The 15,927-nt window shown below is 34.3% G+C and overlaps 1 protein-coding gene across 1 annotated transcript in view; it reads right to left on the reverse strand.

The window, feature by feature from the left end:
- The window catches only part of ACVR1C (activin A receptor type 1C), a 38,224-nt gene that overhangs the window by 6,549 nt on the left and 15,748 nt on the right, over positions 1-15,927 (reverse strand). The window contains exons 2-6 of the mRNA XM_049773124.1: positions 14,907-15,146; positions 9,985-10,215; positions 5,944-6,111; positions 2,918-3,074; positions 763-887 (exon numbers count right to left, since the gene is read on the reverse strand). Coding sequence (XP_049629081.1) covers positions 763-887; positions 2,918-3,074; positions 5,944-6,111; positions 9,985-10,215; positions 14,907-15,146 — 921 coding nt within the window. The remainder of the gene's footprint in view (positions 1-762; positions 888-2,917; positions 3,075-5,943; positions 6,112-9,984; positions 10,216-14,906; positions 15,147-15,927) is intronic.

A 15,927-nucleotide genomic window follows, 5' to 3' on the forward strand; every position in this document is an offset into this window, starting at 1 on the left:
ACAAATTATTTGAATTAATTCATTAAATTCTCAAAGCCCAAAGGATCAGCTTTATTTTTTCCTTTGTTTACAGATGAATAAAATTAAACCAAGTAACTTGCCTAGAGTTAGACATTCAGGAAGTTGCCAATCCATGATTTAGCCCTAAAATCTCACTTGAAGGTGAAACTCAGCCATCTATAAGCATTTCACTTTCCCCAATAATGCAATCATTTCATCAGATAGTATTTGTAGAGCTTCATCCTCTCAGATTCTTCCCCTCACTTTTAATTTCTACGCTGCTAGGAATAGTAAAATTAAAGTTAATATTCACTTGTCTCTACCCTTTACTTTAACCCCCACATATTTCTCATCACAGCAAAGAAAACACACACACACACACACACACACACACACACTGTGAACCACACTTTGAGTCCTGTTGCCTTGTAAGTCATTTCACACCTCTGCGTGTCTTACTTTTTATATTAAGTGGGGATAGTTAACTACATACAAACAAACAAAAAATTTTCAACATGTTTCAGAAAATATCACTATGGAATGATCATAACTATCATCCCTCTCACCTAAGCAATTGTAATATACTAATGCTCTAATAGTACCATTAGAAAGATAGCACCAAAATAGTCTTTAGATTTTGTGGTATTCTTTAAAAGATGTAGAAATGACTTCATCCAGTGCTTAAGGAATAAATAGAAAATACTATCTTATATTCAGGCAATTAAGAAAAAGAAGTCACAAAGAATATTTCTGGAACCTTACCTCCAACTGAACACCTTCGGGCTATTTCCCAGTAAACCAGACCAACAGAATAGACATCAGCACGTTTGAAGGACTCAAAGATATTCAGATTCATTGTATCATCAAGCATTTCAGGAGCCATATACCTTCAAAACATGCATCAGATGAGATTTTCTGCATGACTTTTACTGCAGACTTGTAAAATATAACCTTAAAAACTGATATGCAATATAAATTAGGATAGCTTACAGGTAGATCTGAGCTACAGGTAGAATAAAATTAAGTAATACAGTTGTCAAATGTAGGGGTCATTCTACCCATTATTAAAGCATTTGTTCCAGGAGTCAAATACATAAAAAATACAAGCCAGAGGGGATATTCAATAAGGAAAGCACTGAGTAGGAGTAAAGAATGCAATTTCTACCAACAGTTTATTGCCACATAAGGTTCCTTGAGGGCAAAGAACAGATTTTTATTCATTATAGAGAGCCCATATTCCAACACAGCACTCAGGGAAATTCCACAAATTTCTTCTATGAATGAAGATTTTTCTTTATGTTGATTCTAAGAACTGCATAACAACATATAATGACCCAATCATCTTGTTTAAACAGGATTAATTGAAGAAATCTACAACAGACAAGCTGTGATTGAATTTGGCTGTCAAAAGAGACTGAGGAATTTTCAGAAATCATGAGTGAAGAAAACTCAAGGCCCTTCCTGTGCTTTTTTAAAAGTTTTAGATCTGTTGAAGGAACATAGTACACAAGGCTATTATGACTGCCTAATGCAAGGATAGTTAGATGGATGTTAAGCTTTCAATTTATAGGAGAAAGAACAGTCTCTCTGGACTGCCCATTGTGAATAAACTATGCCAATATGTCAGTCGGGCCTCAATAAAGTGTCCCATGAAACAAAGTGAAAGTCTCAGAGGGACTGACCTGGAAACTCAAATATGACTCAGAGGCCAATTATACTAGTTTAGACATTCTCTACTCTCAAGGGCCTTTAAATTGTTGCAGTTTTTTTCCTTATTTAAGGTCAATAACCTTGGAGCTATGCCAGTGTAGCATAAGGATCTGAAGCTCAAATAAAAAGAAATAAAAGCATAATGTCCATGCAGCTATAACAAAGAAAAGATTAAGAAATCCCATAGAGGGTCAGAGAGATCGTATAGCAGTAAGGCATTTGCCTTGCACAAAACCAATCCAGGATGGACAGTGGTTTGAATTTCAGCATCCCATATGGTTCCCCATGCTTGCTAGAAGTGATTTCTGAGCACAGAGCCAGGAGGAACTCCTGAGTGCCACTGGGTGTGACTCAAAAACAAAAGAACAAAACAATATAAAAGAAATCTCATATATCATAATATTCTCAGACATATGATTGCTGTTTATATCATATTTGCTCTGAAATTTCAGAGATCTTGATCCTTGAATGTGGAAATTGTGTTGAAATTTATTACTTCAATAGACATCAGTATGTGAGACTTAATTATATACATAACTATAGGTAAACACACAAATGTTTCATATTATTTTGAAATATTGGAAAATACTATAATGGAAATATAGTATATCTCATCATATATAGTCTCACTTACCTATATAATGAAATATATTATATATGCATTGCTTAGAAAATGAACATAGAAAACTAGCCCTGATTTTTTTGGATTTTTGATATATGAAGGCTTTGGAGTAGCTTTATGAATTTTTGGTTCTTTCTTTTATCTCTTATAAAACAAATTCTCAGAATGTGGCACAACACAGTACTATATCATCTCTCTTCCATCTTTGCTCTTTCTTCACTAGACTACTCACCCAAATGCCTGTTGTTTTTATGACCAAAATGCCATTACTGGGCAGAACTTATCCTGGGACCAATAAGAAAGAACCTGTATGGAACCTGTGGCTGTTCCCATGACAGTATGCTTCAAGAGCTAGGGAAACCCTATATCTCTTAGGTCAAGGGAATCCTTTCTAATTTCCCCAATACTTACTGTGCCTATTAAAAAATAAAATAAAACTACTGGGCCACAGATTTCTCAGTGACCCAAAAAAGACTTTTTTGCTTTGGGTGTACTAATAATTTTTCATTTGAAATTACCTCCTCTCTAGGTATAAAAACAGTATTCATGATTAGAAGCAAGCCATCGGTCATAGCACATACAAACCTTTTAGTTCCTACTTTAGGGTTCTGAGGCATGTCAATTGTGTTCAGTATTGAATCATGCTTCACAGCCAATCCTAAGTCTGCTATGGCACAAGTTTCACACTTTTTCACTAAGATATTTTTGGATTTTATATCTCGATGAGCAATAGCAGGTTTACCTATGAAACATAACAAAACCACATTTACTGTTAGTTATTAAAAATTTACTGTTGTTATTAAAAATTAAATCTCTCTAAAATAAATCATTTGGAAAATTTGACACAAATATTCCTCCCTAAGAGAGGTCTTCTCCGACCACCCATTCCGCATTCCAAGTCATTCATCATCAGAATATCTAAGATGGCCTTTTTCACAGTTCTTATCACATTCTCTTGCTTCCTCAAATGCATGTCTCATTACCTTTCTCTTCTAATTGAACTGAAAGCATCATAAGGACAATGATTATCTATTACTCATCACAAAGTCTGTAATCCTTTTAGCACGAGGTGACATTTGCTATCCATTAATAGACATTATTGGATAAATAGGGAAAGTTATTAGCACTCCTGCTTTCATGTGAGGACTAAGAAAACATTCTCTTACAAATAAGTTTCACACTCTTAGCACCCAGCATTAGTTCTCAAACATGGCCCAAAGATTTTAGTAGGTCCATGTCTTTCCCAACTTCACATGACCCTTCATATAACCATGACCCAAGTTCTTGATCACCAGCAATCTTAAGTTAAACCTTACTCTATAGTCAGTTTAGAGGCATTTTTTTGTCCATAAGTATGTGATTCATGTATAATTTAACCCAAGACTGTGTGGGGTTTTTAATTCCTCTGACTCATGATTTTGTCTACAGAGGGAGTTATGACTCTGTTCACCCCTTGAAGTCCAAGACATAATGACTTCTCTGTTGAAATTGACAGAATTAATTGAAATTAACAGAGCCTAAAGTTTGAATCCTAAGGATCCTTGAACCTATTTTCTACGTTATCACTTTCTTCACATACTTATACCAAAAATAACATATTAGAATAGACTGAATAAAATAAAGGTATAAAAATTAGACATAGGACCTTATCCTTCAGAAGCAAGGTGCTTTCCTTGTTTGCTGCCAACCCTGGCTTGCTCCCTGACACACATATGGTCCCAAAAGCTATATAATGAGCGATACCTGAGCACAAAGTCAGATAAGCACTGAGCAATGTCAGATATGGCCCAATTCTCTCTCTCCACCAAAAAATATTCACTATGCCAGATATTACAGAAATTTGCAAAAAAGAGTAAAAAAACATTAGTTTATTAATGGTATTTACATTAGTTTAAATTGTTTAATATTTATATTTAAGTAAATTAACTCATGTTTTTCTTTTTTGGGGTTTTTGGGCCACACTCAGTGACACTCAGGGGTTACTATTGGCTATGCAGTCAGAAATCGCTCCTAGGTTGGGGGACCATATGGGTCGCCAGCGGATCAAACCACGGTCCTTCCTAGGCTGGAGTGCACAGGGCAGATGCCTTAAGGCTTGCACCACTGCTCTGGCCCCACTTAACAGATATATATTTTAATTAATATATTTATTTAAATACCTTGATTACAAACATTATTGTGAATGGGTTTCAGTCATGTAAAGAACACCACCCATCACTAGTGCATCATTCCCATCACCAATGTCCCAAATCTCCCTCCTCCCCACCCCAACCACACCTGTACTCTAGACAGGCTTTCTACTTCCCTCATTCATTTTCATTGTTAGGGTAGTTCTCAATGTAATTATTTCTCTAACTAATTCATCACTCTTTGTGGTGAGTTTCATGAAGTGAGCTGGAACTTCCAGCCCTTCTCTCTTTTGTCTCTGAAAATTATTGCAAGAATGTCTTTCATTTTTCTTAAAACCCATAGATGAGTGAGACTATTCTGAGTCGTTCTCTCTCCCTCTGACTTATTTCTCTCAGCATAAAAAAAAATCCATGTACATCCATGTATAGGAAAATTTCATGACTTAATCTCTCCTGGGCTGCATAATATTTCATTGTGTATATGTACAACAGTTTCTTTAGCCATTCATCTGTTGAAGGGCATGTTGATTGTTTCCAGAGTCTGGCTATTGTAAATAGTGCTGCAATGAATATAGGTGTGAGGAAGGTTTTGTATTGTATTTTGTGTTCCTAGGGTATATTCCTAGGAGTGGTATAGTTGGATCATATGGGAGCTCAATTTCCAGTTTTTTGAGGAATCACCATATCGCTTTCCATAAAGATTGGACTAGATGGCATTCCCACCAGCAGTGGATAAGAGTTCCTTTCTCTCCACATCCCTGCCAGCACTGCTTGTTTTCATTCTTTGTGATGAATTAACACATATTTTAAACTTTCATCCATTTACAGGGCAACTACTTATAGACATAAACCACATCCACAGAAATTTATGGATTCCTCAATAATTTTTAATGAAATTTAATGATCATGAACCCAAATTTGAAAAGCACAGTCCTTCCTTAACTCTTTTAGACTCAGAGATAAGTCTCTACTGACCTAAATGAATAGATGATGGGTATTTTTTGGTTTTGAATTACCTTAATTATTAAATGTAAACATTTAATATTTGACCTCAAATTTAATATTTGACCTTAAAGCAAGTTATATTGTTAAATGGAAAAACAGAGGTGCTAAAATGTTATGAATAATAAACAAAATGATGTGCATATACAGATTGCCACAGTATGATTGTATGTTAAGCTTTATATAGTGCTTTACTAATTTACTTTAGTGTTTAGGGGACCAGTTCCAAAAGTGGTTATGGCTTACTTCCAGTTCTGTGTTTAGGGATAACTCCTGGAGGTGCTCAGGAGACCATAGTGTTGGAGATCAAATCAATGGCTCATATGTAAGGCAAGGGCCCTTCCCACCGTACTATCTGAGGATCCTATCAAATGATGTTAGAGTTACTTTCTATTTGAAATAACTTGCACTAAACCAAACAAAATTAAAATATAATTTAAAGTTTATATCAAGGAGAAAAGTTAGAAAGAAAATACATACCTTGTGTACCAACAATTTCCATATGAAGATGGGCCAAACCACTAGCTATTGAAAGTGCCAGTTTGATCATTCCAGCCACAGTTACTATGTTTCTGTTCAAATAGTCATACAAGGAGCCTTGCTCATGATATTCAGAGACAAGCCAAAGCTGAGTCCAAGTTCCATTATCTACAAGAAAAAAATAAATTTGTGTTGAACATACACATTGAAAAATAATCCAAAAATCCTATAATAAATGTCAGTGTTTTAAATAAATTTATTTGTTGCTATAACAGCTAATTCCTTCGGTGATAATATTATATTCTGAGTTACTAAATTAAAAACGTCTCAATAAATTTCTAAATTTATATTAGAACCTATTACAGAGCTATTGGAAACAGTGAAACAGTGATTTTACAGGCTGAAAACTCTATTTTCATCAATACCTGTTTGAAATAACAACCACTTCAAAGTGAAACTATTGGAAAATGCATTTATACTCAATGTTATAAATTATTCTGAGCTTTTATAAAGATTTTACTAATGAAAAGAAATATGGGGCCGGGCGGTGGCGCTAAAGGTAAGGTGCCTGCCTTGACTGCACTAGCCTCGGATGGACCGTGGTTCGATCCCCCGGTGTCCCATATGGTCCCCCAAGCCAGGAGCGACTTCTGAGCGCATAGCCAGGAGTAACGCCTGAGCGTCACCGGGTGTGGCCCAAAAACCAAAAAAAAAAAAAAAAAAAAAAAAGAAATATAACAAATTTGCACAATTGTATCATAACTTACTCTAACATACTAAGAATGCTCCTGTTTAAAATTTCAAAATGTAAAGTTAATTACTACCCTTAAAAGTACATATTCCTCAAAAAAAACTAGAATTGAGCTTCCTTGACCCAGTAATATAGCTCCTAGGATTATGCTCTAGTAGCCCAAAAACACAACTCAGAAAAGCCTTTTGCAATCCTTTGTTCATTGCAGCATTATTCACAATATCCAGAATATGGGGACAACCCAAGTGCTCAAGAACTGGTAAGTGGCTAAAGAACCTGTGGTAAATTTACACTACAGAATATTTCAAAGCTACGAGAAAAGCAAAGTCAGGAAATTTGCTTATAAATGGAATGGATATGGAAAGTATTATATTAAGCAAAATAGGTCAAAGGAGATAGATAGACATAGAATTACCACAATCAGTTGTGAACTACAAAGGGACACAAAAGAAAATCTTTAATACCTGGAAGTTAAACTGCCTAATACTGAATAACCAGTGGGTCTGAGATGAAATCAAAGAGGAAATCAAAACCTTCCTGAAAACAAATGACAATGGAGACACACAGCAAAAGCAGTACTGAGAGGAAAATTTATAGCTTTGCAAGCACACATCAGGAAAGAAGGGGCATACCTGAATAGCTTAATGACAAAGCACATAGAATTAGAAAGTTCTCAACAAAAGGACCCAAAAATAGGGAGGCAGAAGGAAATAACAAAGCTAAGAGCAGAAATCAATGAAGTGGAAACCCAAAAAACAATCCAAAAGATCCATGAAAGCAGAAGTTGGTTCTTTGAAAAAATAAACAAGATTGATAGACCACTGGCAAAACTAGCAAAGAAAGAGAGAGAGAAAGAGAGAAACTTGATAACTCATATTAGGAATGAAAAAGGAGAGATCGCTACTGATATAGCAGAAATTCAAAGGGTAATCAGAAACTACTTTGAGAAATTCTATGCCACTAGAAATGAAAATCTGGAAGAAATGGATAAATTTTTGGACTCTTATAATCTTATAAATCTTATAAATTCAAAATTTATTTTGAATTGATTTTTACAACAAAATATTAAATGATCAGAAAGCAGATCAATAAAAGTCAAAGATAAAAAAAAAGGCTGAATGAAACTTTAAGCTATCAACCAACAACTCATGAGCATCTTTGTCATTGTGTATCTCATGGTGATTCTATTTAAGAAGTTATTTATAACAAAAAGTGTATTTTCAAAGCAAAACACAACTATTAGACATGTTCAAATATTTTGTTATTCAAAAAAAAGCTGATCCAAGAAGATTTTCAGCATAAGAGAAATTAGCATTAAATTTATCTAAGTTTTAAACTTCTCTGCAGTTAGCTTTAGTTTTTGGAATCAAGTATTTGCTACCATCAACATCAGTCTTGACAAGTTGAGAAACTCAGAAGGAGTACTTGGTACCAACTGCTTAATATATAAAGATTTATTGTTATATAAGTACCTAATTTCCAAACCTGGGCAATGATAAAATTTCCTAGGAATGCAAATATCAACAAAGCATAATAAAATTCACTAATCAACTGACCACACTTATGCATATTTGCTCTGTTTATCATCTTTGTCCTCTAATTTCAATGGTTTTGTCAGTTGAGTAAAATGTAACATTATAACTGTTGCAAAAGATAAAAAAATGCATGAAGATTAAAGTGATATAGATTTTTTTTGGAATTACACACAAAACCACTAGTGAGCAATCTAACTAAACTGAAGTGGAAATCAAGAATATAAACTCCACTGTGCATATATTTTTATAATGCAAATATGGTGATTAAATCAGCCCCATAATTACCATCATTACTGGTTTGACAACCTTCCTAATGAATCTAACCAGAGGCAGCTTAACCATAGGAAGGAAGATTTTACGTTCTTAATAGATCCTAATAAAAAAGAAATCTCACTTTCAAAAGTTAAAAAAAAGAAATTGGGATGGATGAGTTCATCTTAGCTTTACTTACTTCTTCCCTCAGGGAAATAAAACAGACCCTTGTATAGTCAAAACCTGCAGTAATGCTAAACCTCTTTTTTGGTATCTAGTAAATAAAGAGTATTTTCATAGTAATCTTATAATAAACCAAAATAAAAGTAAAATAATTGTAGATGTTAAATTATAAGAAATAATAATGATTATCTTTAATAGTCACATAAAATTAATTTTTATTGATAAAAATATTTATATAAAATATTTTGGGTATTAATAATCTGAGGGTAAAACAGTCTAGATCAAGTTTTTCTCACATTTTGCCCTACTTCCTTTTTTATTAAAACTAATACATCTGGAGCCGGAGAGATAGTACAACAGTAGGGCATTTGCTTTGCACATGGCAGACCCAGGACCAATGGTGCTTTGATTCCTAGCTTTCCATATGGTCCCCTGAGTCTGCCAGGAGTAATTTCTGAGAACAGAGCCAGGAATAATGCCTGAGCATTGCCAGGTGTGACCCCAAAAAAAAACAAAAAACAAAAACAAAAAAAATTCCTAAAGACTAAGACATAATTAAGGAGCAAAAGCTATTCAAATAGAAGAAAGTGAGCATAGAAATTCTCAATTGATTACTTGGTAATATATTCAATATTTTACAAATACTGGTTTGCATAGCATAAAGTTGATGAATTCTTTTATAAAATACTCAAAAATAATAGCAATGCTAAATTTCGAGGTAAAAATCATACTCAACATAATTTTTTACTAAAATTTTCTTGATGATATTCTGATAATGGGAATGCAGAGAAAACTTTAATTTTATAAAGGTATAAAGTTTAGCTCCTGTAAAGGTGAAAATGCAAATAACATTCATTGGTATGCTAATGCCAATTACTGAAATATTAAAATATTTCAATAGTTGTTGTGAATATCTGGCATTCAAAATATTCTCTGGGCATTTCTTTGCACAAATAAAATTCAAAAAATCCAAAGGTCTACTCCCCCCACACCCAAGTACCCCGAAGCTCTTTATGACCCAGCATCTACCAATAGGGTAAAACCTAGAATGGCAGAGTTGAAACATCTGATTGGGTCCAGTGCTATAAAAGTCACTTAATTTTTAAAATAACAGTTTGATAACATCATCTTTATTTCTTATCACTTCTTTGCTCTCATTTATCATACAACTATTCATATTTATCTGTGGTGAAGGGGGATGCATTTTCATCAACAGAAAATTTACTTTTATTTGGAACTTAGTGCAAGAAAAAGATTCTTTCTTCTCATTTGACAGCATATAACATTTTACTTACTGAATCTAAAAAAGATTGAAAATACCTTTGTTGTCAGCAGCAATGAAACCAAGAATGTTTTCGTGTCTCAGCATAACAGTCTGATAAATTTCTGCTTCACGAAACCAAGACCTTTCATCTCTGGAGGAAAATATTTTCACAGCCACATCTTCTCCACACCATCTACCATGCCAGACCTCACCAAATCTACCTTTTCCTACGATTTCCTGAAGTACAATTGTCCTTGCAATTGTTCTTTGGACTAACAAAGGTAGACCTAACCAAAAAAATAAAAAGATAAAAGGGATAATTAAAAACAAGTACCAGAAAATGAATGTGCTGATAATTATTCTTAACTGAAATATAAACAGTTAAACTTTTTAATAATTTATCATCATTAAATAAATATACCATTATTATTATATTATCCATATGTATTATATTTACTATATTCACAAAACCTTTTTGAACATATGTTCAGTAGCCTGATTTTCTAGGGTTTCTACAAATCACCCTGCTTTATCATAACACTGATGGGGTTTCTAAATATGTAATCACATACATCAGAGATAGATAGATGATAGATATGTGATAGATGATAGATAGATAGATGATAGATAGATAGATAGATAGATAGATAGATAGATAGATAGATAGATAGATAGATAGATAGATAGATAGATAGATAGATAGATAGGTAGGACGTTTCTTAGTGTTGAACCAAAATGAATGGTTCCTAAGACAACTATGGAAGCAAAATTCCTTGTAAATTAAAATAACTAAAATCACTACAACCATTAAGAAAAGAGTGATAAGTGCAATATTAAAAGCAAAGTACAGTCACATAAAATATTAAATATTTGTAAAATAGAAAATATGAGAATATTCTGATCTTCATGAGTAAAATGTTTATATTCTTTGAACCAAGCATTCTACTTCTAGAATTTTATCCAAAGATTTAACAAAATACAAATGAAGTTTATAAAAAATTTAATGAATTACTATTAATTCTATTAAAATAAGCTGCCAAATAGTTCAAAGATACTAAGAACATCAGGTGCCAGAGCGATAGTACAGCAGGAAGGTTATTTACCTTGCATGCTTTCAACCTCAACATCTACTAAAGTTCCCCAAGCCTGCCAGGAGTAATTTCTATTGTGCTATACTCTTATGGTTAGCCTTTAAGATTATGTCTTAAAACAGTTTACTTCTGAATGGTAATAATGCCAAGAAAAAGTCAATAGTGCTGCTTCTAAAGAGCTATTTCTTAAAATATGAGAAACACATTTGCAAAATTTTCAAGGAAAGTACATTCTAAATGCTATCAATCTATATACTAGCTATTAAAAATATGCACAAAACGCTGAATAGAAAATATATTAAATGCTATTGTTTATTTCTTTTTAGTGAGATATTGGTAAATTGCTGTACTCTTTAATTTTATGAATTATCTTAATTTTCACAATGAATATTTATTGTTCTGGAAGAAAATTCTTTTAAGAGATGACAGTATACATTCATTTAGGAAAATGTTAATTTATTGTCATTAAACTCAATAGATGAGAAATATCTCACAGCAATAACCCCATAATCTCTAGCAGGCTTTGGCCTCTGCTCCTGAAATGAGCAATAGTTTACTCAAATGTTTTCACCTTCAGAAGAACCACCCACTAAGTCCCACTAAGCAGAGACTAAAATTTTATTATTATGGGTCTCAACAATTAGTCACATAACCACACGGCCACGAAGTTCTTCTGTGATCATTTGTCTCAATTATTCATTTTATATTTGAAAACGTTAAAGACTAATGCTATTATGGGAGACAAACTGATCATTAAAACCCTTGTAGTTTCTCCCAATTCACTGCTGACTTCAGTACACTCCTGTAGAAAAGTTGGGGAGTTTGTTTGTGTGCTTTTGGTTTGGGGGCAAGACCTGGTGCTTCTCAGGGGTTTCTATTTCTGACACTGAACTCAGGGATCACTTCTGGTGGGTTCAGGGGATTGAATCTAGGTTGACTATGTGCAAGGCAAGAGCACAATGTCTCCAACTCCTGAAAAGACTTAACAACAAAAAGAGATATTTGTAGGCTGAAGTCAGTTTTATTGTTTGACAGGCAGTGAAATCTGTGTTAATAATTTCTAAACCAAACTAAAATCTCAATCTCTCTCTTCCCTTCTCTGTCTTGTACACACACACACACACACACACACACACACACACACACAATTTCCCATTACCAGCATTACTACTGGCTAGAGAAATATATAATCCAAATATTTTCGAACTTCAAATAGATCAATGCTATGATCAAGTTAGACAAAATCTTCTAAAATACTCTGTACAGCAATTGAGTCAAGACATTAAAACTATAAAAGCTGCAACTGCCCAAAATAATATGAGTAATTATTGTGCTATTTTCTAGAAATGTCACTTGAAGACTTATGGACTCTGTCTCTCTTTGAAGGTTCCTCTTATTTTTTCTTACCAGCAGTTTTACTAAGTTGAAATTGGTATTTATCATATTGAAAGGCAGCTTGCAGTAATATCACCATCCTCAGAAGTGTTATACCATGAGGGAAAAGCAGCAGTAATATACTCAGTCCTTGTAGTGAGACCCAACACAGTCCCAACAAACAAAAACATAATCATAAATTTTCTTTTCATGCAAGCATTGTCTCTGAAAAATTTTTCCTGATCAAGTCAGAAAATTTTTACTTTTTTTTACTTTTGAACAGCACTGTATGTTGGGGTGTACGTAGGTGTGTAGAGAAAGGTTTTTGGTCACTCCTGTCAATACTCAGGAGACCATGTAGTGTTGGAGATCAAATGTGAGTCTCCTACATGCAAAGTATACACTCAGCCCTTTGAACTATATCTTTGAACTCTCCAATTCAATTTTTTCTCTATGTTAAAGTAGTTGACCAACTAAGAAAAGTATAGAGGACACAAAACCTTCTTATTTCCTCCTTCCACATAATACCTTGTATACATGTCTTGGTTGCAGAAAGTCCCCGTCTCTCACGTTATTAAGGGTTTTAAGGATAAATAACTAAAACTCTTTAAAATTGATCATTGAAAAAACCATCCATGTTTAATATCTTTACAAGTTTATTTTAAGAGATTTTAATTTGGGAGTCACATCATTTGTGCTCAGAAATCACTCCTGGTAGGCTCAAAAGACCATCTTTGGTGCCCGAATGAAATCAGGTAGGCTGCATAATGCCTTATTTCCTTACTTGTTGTGCTATTTCTTTGACCCCATATCTTTAAAGATTTTAGAAATTTTAAAAATCCTTGGGAAAACTCAATCAATAAATCCATATTTAGGTGTGAACTTACATAGATATACCAAGAAGACTTCATTCTTCACTGTGTGCTAATTAGTCGTCACCCGGGATAATCCCCAGTTTTAAATTTTTTCAAAATGTCCCGATTTTACTGTATTTTAATTGTATAACCTTGCAGTTTGAACACAATAGTCCCCTCACTCCCCATTAAAACATATCTCTATCTTATACAGTAGTTGAATCAATGATACTTAGTTTAGTCTTACCCCAGAGCAGCACAGAGACTGGTCTCTTGGAAAGACATAAATGGGCCTCTTTTCTCTGATGAAAATGTGAAAGTCTGAGCTGAGCTGCTTCATGCGAGAGACAGATATTCCTACATAGCCCTCTGTCATCTGATTCATTAATTGTACCTGCATGGATGCTCCTGAAGAACAGGGGCAGGCAAGTTCTCAAAATCTGTTTATGCGATTATCTCTGATGAGCCATCCAAAATCAAAAGAGGGTATAGCAACTTTTGAAGACACTTGAATTACCTTGAATTACTCTAGTTCATAATTTTGGAACCATGCACTGACAGGTTTTAAGGCAAGGAATCCTCTACCATTTTAGAGATTTGCTATTACAAAGGAAAACTGCTTTCTTTTACTAGAAACACCAAAATTCTTTAGCTGCTGTGTGCTTTGACAAAGACTCATGTAGGCCCTAATATAGGTAAGTCCCTCTGAATTGATTCCTGAGGGGTTCTGAGTTCTATAATAGAGAAAGAATTATCAAAGAGCCAACCCCACCAGCAAAAATCCAGCATAGAGATGCAGTACTGCAACCTTTAATCTTTCCTTTGGAGACTTTTAGAACACATTCTTGCATTTGATTTTAGATCAGCCTTTTGATTCACTTTTCACACACCTATAAGAGGGTGCCTGCATATTCTCAAGTACTTCAAAACCACAAGCAAAGTTGCCCTAATGAATTAGCACAACTAACATATTTTCCAATAACTCAACTTCTTGTATGCAAAATTTTTTCTGCCCAGGAATCGTTACCAATAGGACAATATTACAAACAGTAATGATGGAAAGGAAAAAGGGAATGAAGGGAAACTTTCTTGCTTTAAAATAAACTCTGAAATATATGGAAGAATCTGAATACAGAATCTGAGAAATCTTAGACCATACAGGATTTTCTCTTCATTAAATTCTAAAACAAATTTCTTTTTTTTTATTTTTTATTTTTTTGTTTTTTGTTTTTTGTTTTCTGGGCCACACCCGGCGGTGCTCAGGGGTTACTCCTGGCTGTCTGCTCAGAAATAGCTCCTGGCAGGCACGGGGGACCATATGGGACACCGGGATTCGACCCAACCACCGTTGGTCCTGGATCGGCTGCTTGCAAGGCAAACGCTGGTGTGCTATCTCTCCGGGCCCTTTTTATTTTATTTTAATCTTTATTTAAACACTGTGATTACAAATATGATTGTAGTTGGGTTTCAGTCATGTAAAGAACACCCCAATCACCAATGTCTTAAATCTCCCTCCTAAAACAAATTTCTATACTCAAACTTACCACATACATATCAAACATTTTAAATGAAAGAATTCATATTATCTGAGAAGTTTTGTTTGTGCTGATTTCCCACTTGTTTTCCTACTGAAAAAAATAAATAAACTAGGGCACATACCAGAACCAGAGCCAGAGGCGGTCACATCATAAATCAGATCTTTGAGAGTTTTTCCAGCATTTACCAGATTGCACTCAGAGAGCGGTTCCTCCACATTTTGTCTCTTTTTCTTCTTGTAAGCACATTGCTGTCCTTGACATGTCCATATTGTCAGCACTGCCACTATGAACAGGAGGCAAATTGGCAAACTAATAGCAACAGTGAGCTCCATGGGTCCAAGTTTGGGGGCATTTGGTGATGCTTCCAGGAGACAGAAGAAGAGCGAGAGCGAGCGAGCGAGCGAGAGAGAGAGAGAGAGAGAGAGAGAGAGAGAGAGAGAGAGAGAGAGAGAGAGAGAGAGAGAGAGAACACAACCATAAGTCAACTTATTTTAAATACTGTAAAAATTGAAAATATATCACCAAAATTTTATTTCTCTGCTGTATAATGACACAGTAAGAACTTAAAATAGTTGGTAAATGCTCTGAGACGTCAGCAAAGGTGGCCAAGGTAGTTGTAGTTTATGTTGAGGAATAATTAAACCAGATGACAATGGAATAAAGCTCAAGTAAAATTAAATTACAAGACTTTATAAATATCCAAAGCATATCTGACGTGTTTCTTTATATTAAATTCTATACTTTTTTTCAAAAGCCCATCTTAGAGTACATTTATTTATTTATTCCACGAATAATTTCTGCATTCTGTAAAGTATTGCCTCTATTTTAGTTAAAACAGTGATGTAAGAGAGCACCAATCTTTACTCTTCATGAAGCCAGGGAAGAAGATAGAGTTATATAGGATGCCTGTATTTTTTTTTTTAATTAAAGTAACATTCGGGACCAGAGAAATAGGATGGAGGTAGGGTGTTTGCCTTGCATGCAAAAGGATGGTGATTCAAATCTTGGCATCCCATAATGTCCCTCAAACCTGCCAGGAATGATTTCTGAGCGTAGAGCCAAGAGTAACCCCTGAGGGCTGCTGGGTGTGACTCAAAAACCAATAAATAAATAAATAAATAAATAAAGTAACATTAAATTAT

The sequence above is a fragment of the Suncus etruscus genome, chromosome 5 (genome assembly GCF_024139225.1).
Source record: "Suncus etruscus isolate mSunEtr1 chromosome 5, mSunEtr1.pri.cur, whole genome shotgun sequence".
Lineage (NCBI taxonomy): Eukaryota > Metazoa > Chordata > Mammalia > Eulipotyphla > Soricidae > Suncus > Suncus etruscus.